This window comes from Abrus precatorius, unplaced genomic scaffold, assembly GCF_003935025.1.
Source record: "Abrus precatorius isolate BTA unplaced genomic scaffold, Abrus_2018 Scaffold7, whole genome shotgun sequence".
Lineage (NCBI taxonomy): Eukaryota > Viridiplantae > Streptophyta > Magnoliopsida > Fabales > Fabaceae > Abrus > Abrus precatorius.
Genome location: NW_020874417.1, coordinates 19,610,862 through 19,625,953, shown reverse-complemented (window position 1 = coordinate 19,625,953; position 15,092 = coordinate 19,610,862). Strand labels below are relative to the sequence as shown.

The following is a 15,092-nucleotide window of genomic DNA, read 5'->3' as shown; positions in this document are numbered from 1 at the left end:
ATTAATTTTAGTTTCATTTAAAATATTCTATAATAAAAGAAATTTAATGAGACGGGAAATACTCACCTTTACTAATGTGTTTTAAATAACGAAAGAAAAAAATGGAGATGGTTGATCCATTCTAGGGTCATACTCGTTAAAAATTTGTGTGAAAGAACTACTCCAATATAACTAGTTTGATGTAATAGATGTATAAATATATATGTATCTTCATTTCATTGATAGTGAAATTTTTAACTTGATAAAATTTTATAAATCTGTCAAATTTTATTAGCTTATATTTCTAGATTCTATCATTTTTTCTAAAGTTGTACAAGTTCTTACGAATTTATTTAATTATATTTCTAATATTATGAATTATCAAATAAAATTATTTACATAAAACGAAGGATGTTACAGGAAGAAGTGTGTTAATTCCAGCTACAAAAAGCAGAGTATGTATCACCGTGCCTTGTCACCCTATTCACATTCAACAATTACATGTTCTTCTCCCAAGGAGACAATAGTAATAAAAAATTATATCAGACTTTACGAGCCAGTGTCCGTTGCTTGGTTCCATGCTGCACAACCTTTTCCTCCACAGGAAGGCCTTTACGCCGTCTAACTGCATCAATTAACTTTCTTGCTGTATTTGGAAGAACACTAGAGCCATCTCCAAACTCTTCAATTTCCTCCGCTGTTTTAGGTACAAAGAAAGGATCCTCTGTAAGTGCTTCCCAGTGGCTAAGTACAAGAAGTGCACTTGCTGCACCAGAAGTGCACCTTCTAAGCTCATCTGCAAAACCAAAGCTCTCAGAAGCAGGAACATATGCATGCACAGTAAAGAAAGGGGAACCTTCTTGCATCTCTTCCTTCAAAACTCGTGCTCGTCTTCGGGCAAGTACAGCATACATGGGACCTAAATATTCAGTAGTAGTATTCAATTCACAAAAGTACAATGCTTCCACAAGGCGAGGCTTATTCTGAAGCACAGCTGCTTTACAAGCATCTTTTACAGCTCCCATAACCTCCCCTGCAAAGGTGCCACTCTGCTGGGATTGTTGGTGTGTTTCAGATTCTTCTTGATGCTTTGAAAGTGGAGATATGCGTGCCTCAATGATAAATGCCAAACCATAAATAGGTTCATCACACAATGGTCCAGCTGAGGTAGCATTTTGGAACCCAGCTATAACACTATCCTCAAGGTGCTCAGCATCCACATTTGAAGATGTCTCAGCAATGGAATCACTGATACTAGAATCTACAAAGCCCATCCTTTCAGATAGACGAGAACAACCACGTATTAGAACAGAGCTATCAGTGTTTTCTGCGTTAATATCAGGAGTAAAGAGAATGTTAGGACCAATATGGCTTGGTCCAAGTGCCCATATTCTCCTCAGTATCTTAAGCCACGTCAATTTACATTTCTCGGCATAGTCCTTGTCATTTTCATTCCTGCTCAAAATATCACTCTCCACTGCATCCAATATGCGTTTTTTCAGCGCTTCAGCTGGCTTGTCATTTTCAAGAATACTGGGTCCCTGTATTTCCAAACGTTTTACTGTCTTCCCTGACTTCATTCCAATGATATCTGCAAGTAAATCAGAGTTTTCATGGAGCACCTTTACAACAGAAGGTAGAAGTTTCATCACTTTCACCCGAACAACACATCTTCCATTGGATGTTGTCTTTTCCACATAACCTGATATCCTACTTAGAAAGTTAAAATCTTCCAGCACATTGGAAACATCTCCCTCAATGGTCTCTTTGTAGGACACAAGAGGCGGAGAGACTTGCAAGCTTACTTTCGCAAACCTCTCCTTCAAATCCTTTATGCATCTCTCAAGATGAACTTGGCCAGCAGCAGCAAGAACATGCTCTCCTCTTGCAGAAAATGTGACCTCAACAAATGGATCTGCTATATTCAGAAGCTCCAAGCCTTTGTGCAGTGCGGCCACATCCGCAGGCTCAGATGGCTCAATTGCAACTCTCAAAGCCGGGGCAACTTGGAAAGCCATACTCGAAAAAGGGCAACAGTTCTTAGTAGAGGAAAGGGTAGCAGTCTTATATATATGCTGGCCAAGGCCTCGGATAGCAACAATATTTCCTGCTTTAGCAGATGACACTTCTTTAAACCCTTGGCCCATCATCAAATACAGCGATTTCAATTCAGCCTCCTGTATATGCTTTGTTTCCCCTTTTAGAGGATCATACAGAGCAGAAAGAACATAAACTCTCTGCCCTGCGGACAAAACCCCGCTAAAGACCCTAGTAAATGCCAAGAAACATTCATCCAACTCCTCCTCCTCATCTTCATAACCAGGAGGAAGCATCTTAACAGGGACAACCAACATCTTCGACACGAAAGCAACACAAGGAACATGAGGCCTACAATCACACACCTCCACCGCTTTCCTCACCGCCGCCTCCTCCTCCCACTTCTTTGGAATGAGCCTGGATATACGAAACGACTGTGCCATCACAGGGTCAGGCATAAACCTAACAACCATAGACAAAACAGTATCCGAAAGCTTAAGCCAGCAGCTCATAACCGCCTGAAGCACCACTTTAGCATCCTTATTCTTCAATTCTCGCGCGGGAACAGACAAATTAAACGACCTAATAACTTTCTCAAGCAACCCTCTATCCCCTTGTAAAGCTCCCTGATACACTTGCCACAATGGCTCCAAAACAAACTGAACAAACATAGTCTTATCCTTGTCCATAGCACCACAAATCCCTTTCTTGCCAACAATCATCTTAGTCTTGGGATTAAAATACCATGGACCCCACAACGCTCTCCGCAAGGCGTTCACACTTGCACCAAGCTTTGACGCATATATCTCAGCAAACTCATTAATACCAAAACCCCAACCATCCAAAGCACAAGCAAAAACGACATTCCCTTTTTGCGGCTGAAACGCATCCTCCTCGTTGTCGTCTAAATGAGAGCCCATGTCCACGTCAGATAAATATTTCTGAGACTTGAAGGCACTAAAGATGCAGTTAACTTCATGAACGATACGCGAGAGACGAGTGTAGGCTTCGGAGGGAGAGAGCTTCAACTCGGTGATTAGGCGATCGATTTTGTTGATGACGAGGGAAGGGGTGAGGCGTTCAATCCAGCATTGGCGGAGGACGGCGCGGGTTTGGATGTGGACGCCCTCCACGGCATCCACGAGGAGGAGAGCGCCGTCGCAGAGCCGGGCGGCACTGGATACCTCGCTGCAGAAGTCAACGTGGCCGGGTGAGTCGATGAGGTTGATGGAGTGGGGGTTGTAGCAGAGGAGGATGGAGGAGCACTTCATTGTGATGGCTCTGCGTTGCTCCTCGTCCAGATAGTCCATGTACCTGACCCGACCCGCTAGCTTCGGGTGGACCACGCCGCCGCCAGCCGCCGCGATCAGGTGGTCGGCCAACGTTGTTTTGCCGTGGTCCACGTGTGCCAGTATGCATATGTTTCTTATGTTTTTTGTCTCGTCCATGTCAACGCATCAGCTGCAGTTGGAACCAAAACTATTGTTATGGTTTTTTCATCAACATATGTTTCTCTAATTCTGATTCAAATTAACAGGGGTTAATAAAAAAACAATTAGAATGAAGTAACCAAATCAAGAGTCTCATAATTCTAGTAAAGTTTTTCAAAATCATTTTCATTTTTTTTACATGAACATGAAGTAACCAAATCAAGATTCTAATGTATTTTGTATCTTACCCTAATAACATGATCCATTGACTCAATCAAGAAACAACAAAGCAGCTTAAGAAATATCAAATGTAAAAATTGCAGAAATGGCAGACCTTTTGCAGCTTCTTCAAAACAGAATCCTCAAAAGCCTGCGAGGCAAAACTAGCAACGGATTAGCAAAGTGAGCAATCACACTTCCTATGGCAGCAACATGCATAAACCCACAATCACAAACTAGCAAACCACACAACAAAATATAATCATCAACAACACAAACGAATCAAACAAACTCATCAATAAAACATGAAGAATGGGGATTTTGGAGAATCACAAGCATTGGCCACCAACGCACAAACAGAATTGTGCAAGATTTTAGAGAATAGGGATTAGGGTGCGTACCAGGAATTGCAAAAGCATTGGCCTATCATTTGTAAGGTTTGAATTTAAAATTGAATTTAAAAAAAAGTTAAAAACAAAACTATAAAATTAAAGCAAATATTAATTTAAATTATATTAATTCAACCATTCAGTAACGTTTTTTCACACTTCATGCAAACTCTCTGCTAATGCTAGAATACATAAACCAGTTTAGGAACCTAATAGGAAGAGGGAATCATCCTAAAATAATAATTCACCTTTAGTAGCAAAGAGAATCAATCCACAAACCCTTCCAAGTTTCATATCCTCTTCTAATTTACATGCCTCTTATTTATACAAATTAAAAAAATTTAAATTTAAACTGATTTATTAAGATTTTCTGAAAACATAAATGCATGTATTTTAAATTTAAATATTAGAATAAAGAATATGTCAGATATGCAAGTTTCTATATCTTCTTCTAATTCAATATAATCTGTTAGATAATCTTTATTCTAATATTTAAATTTAAGCATATCTTTAATTGAAAAAATTCAAAATCATATCTAAGATACTCTTTATCTCAATATTTAAATTTAAAATATTTTTCTAATTATTAAATAAAAAATAATATAGAAAATTTTGAAAAAAAATTATATATAGAAAATAATAATATGATAAAACTATTCTATTTTTAAACAGTATTGTTAAGGGTTGATAAAAGGAAAATATATTAAAATATTAAATGTGTTAAATAAAAAATAAATATATAGATTTTAAATAATTAAGGAATGAATTATTGTTTAAAAAAGAAATGTATGTTAAATAAATAAGTTATAAAATATTAAATAAAACAATTAGATAAGCAATTGATAAAAGTTAACTTTTCATAATTTAAAAAAATTAAAAAACCATGTAACTTAACATGAAATTTTGATTAATTAGAGAATGTAAAAGAGTATTATAATTTTTTATTATTTTTATTTCCACTCTAACAAAAATATATTATTATTATTATTAAATGCTTAATCTATGTAGGTTATATTTATTATGATAAAATAATACTAATACTCTACCACCAAATATCAACACGAAAACAATGGATGCAGTTTTTCGGAAGAAAAGAATATCTTGGGTATGCAAGCTTCTATATCTTTTTCTAATTCAATATCATTTGTTAGATAATCTTTATTCTAATATTTAAATTCAAGCATATTTTTAATTAACAAAATTCAAAATTATATCTAAGATACTCTTTATCTTAATATTCAAATTTAACCCTTTTTTTAATGACTAAAAAAACCTTACACATATTTTTCAAATTTAAATTTTAAATTATTTCTGATTTATTTCTTTTATTTTAAAATTTAATGGACTGGAATTATAAAAAAAATTAAATTAAGCTTATTAATAAGAGTTAGTTAATTTAAGTTATTTTATAGGATAAATGATAAGTTTAACTTCATTATCTTTTCACTTAATCTCAGTCTTTCAAAATTTTAAATGAAACAAATGTAACGATAGAAATCACAAATCATTTAAAATTTAAATTTGAAAATGATTTATTAAGATTTTCTATAAAAAAAATGTATTTTTAAATTTAAATATTAGAATAAAGAGTATATTAGATTTAGATATAAGTTTGAATTGTGTCAATTAAAGATACGCTTGAATTTATGTTGTGGATTTATTTAGAAAGCAAAAGATCTGAAGATGAAAGCAGATATGATTAAAAAGTTAATGGAGAAGCAACAAAGGAGACAACTGTTTATATCAGCATTAATTTGGGATAGAAATCACAAATCATTTAAAATTTAAATATTAAAATAAAAAGTATCTTAGTTTTAAATATAAGTTTGAATTCGGTCAATTAAAGCGCAGTTTGCTCAGGAGATGCTTCAGAAAGAATAACCTCAGTTTCAGGCAATATTAACACTTACTTCCAATTAAGTTCTTTTAGATTTGTTTGACACTTAATCCCAATTAGATAATTGCAAAAGAAATGCCCTGGAGTTCTCATTTTATTTTAAAAGAAGTTTGTATATATATTTAAATATTAAATCTCAAAAGGAAAACGACTTTCCCCTACCATTGTTTTAGAAGTAGAGATTAGATTAGAAGAGTTTAACACTTGAAATGGAAGCATGAAATATATTGAGATGCACTCATAAAATCAATGCATGTATACTAAATAGCAACTTTCTCTAACACTCGCGACAATTTGTAAATCGGTTATTGTTAGGATAATAATTAATAAATAGTTTTTATTAAAATTATATTGATATATTTATAACATTAATATTATAATTTTTATAGAATTTTTTAATTAGATATAATAAGTATTATTTGTTATGTCTTTAAAAACAACTTAGTTTTACGATAAGAGGAAAAAGTTAAGACACAACGTCGCTATGGTTTTTTCCAAGAAATTTCCCTTTCTTTCAAGATAGAGAGACATTGTTGGAGTGCTCACCCTAATTTTTCTCTTTGAGGGTTTGCTGTCACAGGAAAAACAGTGACTTGGAGATTGACAATGCTACATCAAAGACCGCTAGGTCAATGAATCCCACAGGGATAGAGGGTCAAGAGGCTGAGAAACATTCGAATGAAGAAATGGATTTGATAGACAGAAGCAAGAAGAAGATCAAGATCAAAGTCGAGGTGTCCATGGAAGCCCAAGAAGAACACATGCAAGAAGATCAACGTACTATAGATCTAGAGCCATTTCAAGTGTTTTCTAACCCTATTGTATCTGAACATGTATCTTATAAGGATAAAGTTTTGGAATCATTAGATATAGATATAACTCTTAATGATGAAGATATCATAAAATCTATGTTAGATGATTTCAATATTAATGCTGATTCTAAAGAAATTAGTGAAATAAATAGTGTGCATGATTTGTGTCTTGACCTTAAAATACCTTTAAAGGACTATGAAGTGTTGTGTTCTCCCTAGAAATATACCCTCATAGTCAAATTCTTAGGCAAATCTGTTAGTTTTAATTACTTGAATCAAAGACTTACAAATATTTGGAGAAAAATGGATCGATAAAACTTCTTGATCTAAATAATGATTTTTTCTTAGTCCAATTTGAGAGCATGGACGATTATAAACATGCTTTGTTTGAAGGTTTGTGACTAATATTAGATCACTATCTCCTTGTCCAGAGGTGGAGACCCTTGTTTAGGACTAAAGACCATAACCTAAAGAAAATAGCAGTTTGGGTTTGAATACCTGACTTACCTTTAGAACTATATAATAATAAGTTCTTGTGGCAGGTTGAAACCTACCTGGGGTCAATGTTAAAGGTTGATCCCTATACCTCTCTGTTGCCTAGAGGAAAGTTTGCTAGAATTCGTGTTGAAATCGATCTTAGGAAGCAACTGGTCCTAGCTTTTAAGGCTCTAGGTCAGGAGTTCAGAGTAGAGTATGAAGGGTTACATTTAATCTGTTTTAACTGTGGAAAGTAGGCATAGGAAGGAGCATTGTGTAGACTCTATTAAAATTAACCCTCTAACCTTGGAGCAAGAATTGAATACTAATAACAATAATATAGAAAATAGGGGGAAAGTATCTAATATTCTTAATTCAGTTAAAGAAATGATTGTTGATTCCATAGGCACTGAACTTGAAAAGAAAGATGAAATATTTGAACCTTAAATGCTAGCAAAGAAATAATTTCAAAAAAAACCTAGTCATCTTCAGTCTTCTGGTACTCCCTTTAAATCTGGTAAAACAAAAGATATTTCATTAGGATCCAGATTTGATGTCCTGGGTGACTCAACTCAAGAAATTCATCATGATTTAGATTCTGACTCTAGTAAAAGCCCTAAAATCTCCATTACCAGCTCTGAAATAGCTCAGAAACCTATTGTTAATAAACTGGAAAGTAAATAGAATAATAACACTACACTTGGAATTAATCTCAAGAAGAATGTCAAAATCAGAGCTACAGTAAAATCTGTTAAGTCAATACAAGAAAAGGTGAATTTACCCAAGGATAACAACACTAATATTTTCATAAATGAACAAGATAAATTCAAAAACATATCTGAACAAGAAAGTAAGGAAATTATGAGATTAATGTCAAGAATCCAAGAGAATATTCAAGAAAATAATAAGGAGAGCCATAGCATATTAGATCTTATAGGCTTAAGTTCTAATTATCTAAGGAAAGACTAGGAGAATACCAATCAATTTTTCACTACTAAGCCACCTGATATTCATTTAACAATGGAGGTGGACAAAATAAGTACAACTGAGCAGTCCTGCCTTGTAAATCCTATTTGTGTAGATAATGCCACAATGTTATCTGAACATCCTGAGGATGTGCCTAAACCCATTCTATAAAATTATGAACTGTTTGTTTTGGAATTGTAAAGGTGCAGGAAGTAAAACATTTCCTAAACTCATTAATGATCTAATAAAAATTCATAGCCTAGATTTTATTGCACTTTTTGAACCCAGAATTAGCCTTGACAAGGCTGACACGGTTATGAAAAAAATTAACTTTGATGGATCTATAAAAGTAGATGCCATAGGCTACTCTGAGGGTATTTGGTGTTGTTGGAACACTAGTAAAATAAAGGTTACTATCTTAGAAAAAATACTTACCTTATTCATCTTAGAATTAGGAATGGGCAAAAGGACTACGTGCTCTCTTCTATGTATGCTAGCCCCCAGGAAGGGAGGAGAGCTGAGTGTTAGAAACTTTTGACTAATTTTAGTTCTAACATTAAGGATCCCTGGTGTGTGGCTGGGGATTTCAATTCTGTCCCATTTGAGAGAGATAAGTTGGGAGGTAGACCTGCAAACCTAGCATTCATAAATCAATTTTCTGATTGTTTTTACTACTGTGGTTTTCAGGATTTGGGTTTCAAAGGAAACCCTTTTATCTGGCATAGGGAAAATATAAAAGAAGGATTAATAGAGTTGTAGTTAATGATGCTTTGAGGATGCTATTTCAAAATAGTTTTCTAATACATATACCTATTTTAAAATCCGACCATGCAACCTTATGGTTAAAAATTAGAGGTAAAGATAACACTAGAATCTGCCTCGACCTTTAAATTCTTAGCCTTTTGGCTGACCCATGACGACTTTGAGAATCAAGTAAAACATTCTTGGGTAACTTCTAAGTCCTGGAATGAGAATGTTAAAACCTTCACAAATAACATTTTTGATTGGAACCTAAATGTTTTTGCTAATATCTTTTAAAAAAAAACACATCTTAAATAGGATTAAGAGTATCTCCAGTGTTTTAGCTAAAACAAATAATCCCTATCTTTGCAACCTTATGAAATCCCTTTGGATTGATTACCAAAAAAATCCTAGATTTCGAGGAAGTTTATTGCTTTCACTAGTACAAGTCTAAGCGGATTAGGCTTCGAGATAGGAATACTAGTTTTTTTCACAAGGCTGTTGTTATTCACAGATAGAAAAACCAAATTGAGGCCCTTAGAAATGGAAAGGATGAGTGGGAGTATGATTCTCTAAAACTTCAAAACCTTGTTGTGAATTATTTTAGTGATATCTATTTTGACCCCTACCCTAATGAGAATTTTCTTCTCACTACTACTAGATTTCTCCCCTTAGAGAAATTGACTTGGCTATACTCAACTCTGAATTAACCTTGAAAGAAGTCAAGACTGCTCTCTTCAGCATAGGTATTTATAAATCTCCTAGCCCTGATGGCTTACATGTCTTATTTTTCAAAAACTAATGGAATGTTTTAGGTCCCTTTATCTGGAATTTTATCACAAACATTTTTAATAATTCCCTTGATATTACTATTGTTAATATTACTGTTATTACTCTCATTCCTAAGATTGATAATCCTGAACTTGTTAAACACTTTAGGCCTATCAGTTTATGTAACGTTAGCTATAAAATCATAACAAAAATCTTGGCCAATAGAATTAGAGGTTCCTTACCCTATCTCATTTTAGCTAATCAAACAAGTTTCATCCCTAGTAGACAGGCTATGGATAACACCCTCATTATCTAGAAAATTGTTCACTCTTTTGATAAACTAAAAAATAGAAATGGTTTCATGATTATCAAACTTGATTTGGAAAAAGCCTATGATAAACTTAGATGGAAATTTATTGCTGACACCATTCAGGAAATTAGATTTAATTCCAAAATTATTGAGCTTATAAATAACTGTATATCTTCTACCTCTATGTCTATAAATTAGAATAATTGCAAGACTGAGAGTTTCAAACTAAGTCGGGGGATTAGACAAGGAAACCCTATATCTCCTTATATATTTGTTGTGTGTGTAGAAAAATTAGCCCACCTAATTTAGGACCAAATCAACAGTGGTAATTGGTCCCCTTTTTCTTTTAGTTCCTCTGGTCTCAATCTGTTGTTTGGAGGGCAAGTGTACCCATCGAGAAGTAATAAAGGGTTCTTAAATTAAGTTCCCGAAATATCATCCCACAAGGATTGATTTTTAATTACTAAGAATTTCCTAATTCAATTGTTTAAGCTTCAAAGATACGAGATTAATTAAAAATAAGAATTTATAAAATCAATTATAAAACTAAGAGCAAAGAATACAATGCACGTCTTGGTTAAACTTATCAGAGAGAAACCTAGGGCATATGGATTTTTTCATTCAATCCTTTATGTTATTTTTCTGTTTAACTCTAAATTCGATTTTCTTGTGATTACCAATCATTCATACAAATACTATTAATACCCAATGATTATGCAATATTAATATTCTTTTCTCTAAATTAACATCCTCAATGATCATGCAAGACATCAATTTAAGAAAGCTTAAGGAACCTATGAACTTGTTAATTTAATAACAATTAGAAGAGAAAAATTGGTTTGGTCCACCTAATCCTTTGTCTCGTTTTACCCTATAGATCTATTAATTAACTGAGGTATGGTCGCCTGACAGTATAATTAATTAGGATTAAGAAAGAAGCGTAATAAGATAAAATCTAATCACAAAACAGAATTCAAATTTAGATTCAAACATCAGAATCCCATAAATTCATGAACAATAGTTCTCATAGCCCTAGCTGTGGATTTAGTTACTCATGCTAAAGAAAAGAACTAAAACAATCATAAACAAAGTCATAATCAAAAGAAATAGCAAACTAGAGTATGAGTTGTGTTCTCGGTCTTCAAGTACGATCACTTGAAGCTCCAAGTCTCGCCAAGCATGTGCCAAAGATCCCGTGCAAGAGAGATGAGATGAGAGGTGTATCCGAAAGTCAAAGACTAGATGTAAAAACGTTCTCCCTTTATGATGCCTAAGATCTCCCTTTTAAAAGGTTTGAAAACCCTAAAAACTCTTTATAATTAGGCTCAAAGCACCCCCCCCGTGCTTGTTGAAAGGGTCTGGGCATGCTGACTGCTGCAAAACTCTAATCTTCTATCAATTTGGACCCAAAAATGCACCCAAAGTATACTTACGACTTCTTTATACCAAACTGCATAATTAACATATAAATTAGTGTAAACACCAAATAAAATAAAGGTCAAATATGAATATATAGGCTGTAAAATATGGCTTAATTATAGACTTATCATCTGTCTCACCTCTTTTTGGCTGATGATATAATCCTTGTGGCCAAGGCTGATAGGCAAAATACTAAGACAATTAATTCTATCCTTCAAAGTTTTTGTATTGCTTCAGGTCTCTCTGTTAACAAGGAAAAATCATGTATTTACTTTTCTAAAAACTGTGATGCTGCTCTAAGGCAAGATATTAGACCTTGGGTTTTAGGTCTACTTCTCAATTTGGTAAGTACCTAGGTGTCCCAATTAGTCATCTCAGCCCTTCCAGGAATAATTTTGCCTTTATAATTGATAAGATTAAAAAGAAGCTTGCTCTCTAGAAAATGAAATCCTTATCTCTTGTTGGGAGAGTTACTCTTGCCCAGGCTTGTATTATGAATATACCAAATTACTTTTTACAAACAATGATTATTCCTAAAGTTATCTGCAAAGAAATTAATAATATTTGTAAGAAATTTATTTGAAGATCTTTGAATAGTAGAAAATGTCACCTTATAGGCTGGAAAAAAATTTGTACTCCTAAGAATACTAGGGGATTAGGTTTTAAAAATATTAATATGGTTAATCAGGCTTTCATGATGAAGCTGTGCTGGAGGCTTATCACGTCTCCTAATGACTTATGGGCCAAGGTTCTCTGTTGTAAATATAAATTTATTCTTGGGAAAAGGCCCACCCACTGCAAAAGGTAAAAAATTCTCTCATTTGTAAAAAAGCTTAATTTCTGTTTGGGACTCCTTTTGTTGTGATTTACGATGGGTTGTAGGGAATGGTTTATCAATTAGATTTTGGCAGGATAGCTGGGTTCCGAATATCCAAAACTTATCCAAATGTGCTATATTGCTAGTTCCCCACAATGTTTTACATGACCCTATAATTTATTCTCTCAACATGGTGATTGGGACTGGGAGAAATTTGGGAAATTTTTGCCTAATACTATCTGTAATTTAATTAACCATATGAAGCCTCCTATTGTTAATGGTGGTCAGGATAAGGTTTTTTGAAATTATTCCAATAATGGTACCTTTTCTCTTAAATATACATATAACTTAATTTATAATATTAATCATATTAACCCTAAGATCAGTTATTCAATTTAGTTTAGAAATGGAAAGGCCCCATAGGATTTTCTTTTTTCTTTGGAAAACTGCTCATGGAAGGTTACTCACTAATGAGGAAAGATTTAATCGTAAAATGACTAATTCCCCTGAGTGCTCTAGATGTAGGGAGGAGCCTGAATCTGTGATTCATGTCCTTAAGGACTACTGGGCAGCTAAGACTATTTTGAAACATATTCTCTCGCCTGATAAATGGGTCCCTTTTTTCAGTCTTGGCCTATCTACTCGGTTACTTTGTAACCTCTGCTAAAAAATTTCCCCTATATCCCCTCTGGAGTAAGGTTTTTGGGATTACTATGTGAAACTTATGGAAAAATAGAAACTGATTTATTTTTCAAAATTCTCCTCTAAACACTGAGGCTCTATTGCATAAAAAATTTTATGACTTGGATTACTTTCATTTGTGGCAGGGAGAACCAAAAGTGGCTTGCTAAAGTCAATGGGACTCAAAGTTATGTTAAATGGCAGCCTCCTCCAGATAGTCATCTCAAGTTCAATACTGATGGTTCAGTTTTTCAAAGTTCAACCTTTGCTAGTTGTTGAGGCCTTATCCGAGACAGTAAAGGCACTTTCATTGCTGGATTTTATAAATCCCTAGATCCCTGTACTCCTTTGGTAGCAGAACTATGGGAATATATTGGGGTCTTTAACTAGTTACTACTAGAAAAATTAACTTCATTTAGATAAAGTGTGACTCCAAGATTGTTATTTCTCTAATTGTTAATGTTCAGAGGAGCTTTCACCCTCACTTTTTTGTAATTAATGAGATTATGAAGCTTCTTAAATGTATTCCTTTATTAGGTTCAATTATATTTTTAGAGAAGCTAATCAAAGTGTTGATTGATTAGATAAAATAGGGCTTGAGATTGATTTATCTTTTTGTTACTTTAACGAGGCTCCCCTTCCTTAGACCATATGTTAAGGATGGATACTATTGAGTTCCTATGGCCTAGGTCCTGTACCTAATTTGTTCTGTTGTTTAGACTATTTGGCCCAGTTTTTTATTAAAAAAAACTTTATTTTTTATTTTTTTCTTTATTTTTAAATATTTAAGACAATATCAATTATGTCCAACTTAAGTAATTAATTAATAAAAAATATAACATAAGAAGATTAGATGATAATTTTAATAAAATAAATAAATTTATTTCATAATTTTTGCGTTAACTTCTCAAAGTAACAAATAAAAAAATGAAGAGAATAAATTTATTTTTAACCATTATTTAAAAAAAATCAATTACAAAGTTTTTTTTTTATCATGTGTATGTATATGTATTTAAATAATATAAAATATATCCACATTATGCGTTTTAAAAAAAAATAACGTGAAATATTTTCATTGTTAAGAATGTGAATTTTATTTTATCATACAAAATAAATTAAAGATATAATGGTTTAAAATTATTATATAGAAATAGTTTAAAAATATAAATTTTTTAAATTAAAGAGAAAATCTTGAAAAAAATGTATAAATTGAATATTAATTAGATATAATGAGTCAAAATTCAAACTCACAAACTTAAACTTATAAATATGGAATTTTTTGTTTTTAATAATTAGATAAAAAAAATTGATTAAATTTAAAAATACTTAAAATCGTAAAAATACAAAGTTTGAAATGCTTGATAAAATAAAAATATGTGATGCATTAACACAAAATATACTAAATGATACTTTTATTTTAAAGAATACTAATTTAAATCTAACACATAAAAAGTTGATCTGAATCATCTTTATTTTTCTTTAAAAATTTCTCATTATTAATACTCTCATCAAATAAAACCTTTGAATTATATGTATTATTAAGATTTACCCACCAATGTAAATATGAAGGATACTCCTACCAATCTATGCACAGTGCAGTAAAGCTGGTAAAACCTTGCTTCTGAAATTCATTGTGCCAAAGCAAATGATTATTGTGAAAATACTAAAATGGAGCAATGGTCCCGTAGCTCAGTTGGCTAGAGCGTTGGTCTTATGAGCCGAAGGTCGCGGGTTCGAGCCCCGCCGGGACCATCATTTTTGGCCAGAAAATATGCATGAAAAATTGAACATTTTTGCCAAAACTTGTCCACAAATATCGACGCATGCTACTCACATCAACAATGGATATAGCAAAAAAGCATAAGCTATAACAAAAAAGGGGGAAAAAACCATCGACTGGAATGGTGGTTTGCATACTCAGCACACCTCCAAAAGTTTTATCTATGTACTCGAATTCTCTACAGTTAAACACGACAGGGACGGAAATCTAGCACTGCTAGGAGAAATATTAATTTCCATAAATTTTAACGCAATTGTGTTTGATGCACGATGCCAAATATATATATATAGGAATATGTTAAGGAGTATTTAAGCCATTGATTGAGAAATTAATGGATTTCTAATATATTCTTACCTAAAATATTTTT

The 15,092-nt window shown here is 32.9% G+C and overlaps 1 protein-coding gene and 1 non-coding gene across 2 annotated transcripts; one reads left to right on the top strand and one right to left on the bottom strand.

Annotated features, from left to right (window-relative positions):
• Positions 1 to 361: 361 nt before the first annotated feature.
• On the bottom strand, positions 362 to 4,085 carry LOC113873711 (elongation factor-like GTPase 1). The gene is made up of 3 exons (XM_027511970.1): positions 4,067 to 4,085; positions 3,781 to 3,816; positions 362 to 3,477 (listed from the first exon to the last, which is right to left on the bottom strand). Exon 3 carries the CDS (start codon positions 3,462 to 3,464, stop codon positions 522 to 524), a length of 2,943 nt encoding a protein of 980 aa, XP_027367771.1. The 5' UTR covers positions 3,465 to 3,477; positions 3,781 to 3,816; positions 4,067 to 4,085; the 3' UTR covers positions 362 to 521.
• A 10,538-nt stretch (positions 4,086 to 14,623) lies between these two features.
• TRNAI-UAU lies at positions 14,624 to 14,697 on the top strand. Its single transcript has one exon. It is a non-coding gene; the product is annotated as a tRNA-Ile (tRNA).
• Positions 14,698 to 15,092: the final 395 nt, after the last annotated feature.

Coding starts and splice junctions, on each gene's coding strand:
- LOC113873711 (XM_027511970.1), bottom strand. CDS start 3,464: ATGGACGAGACAAAAAACATAAGAAACATATGCATACTGGCACACGTG.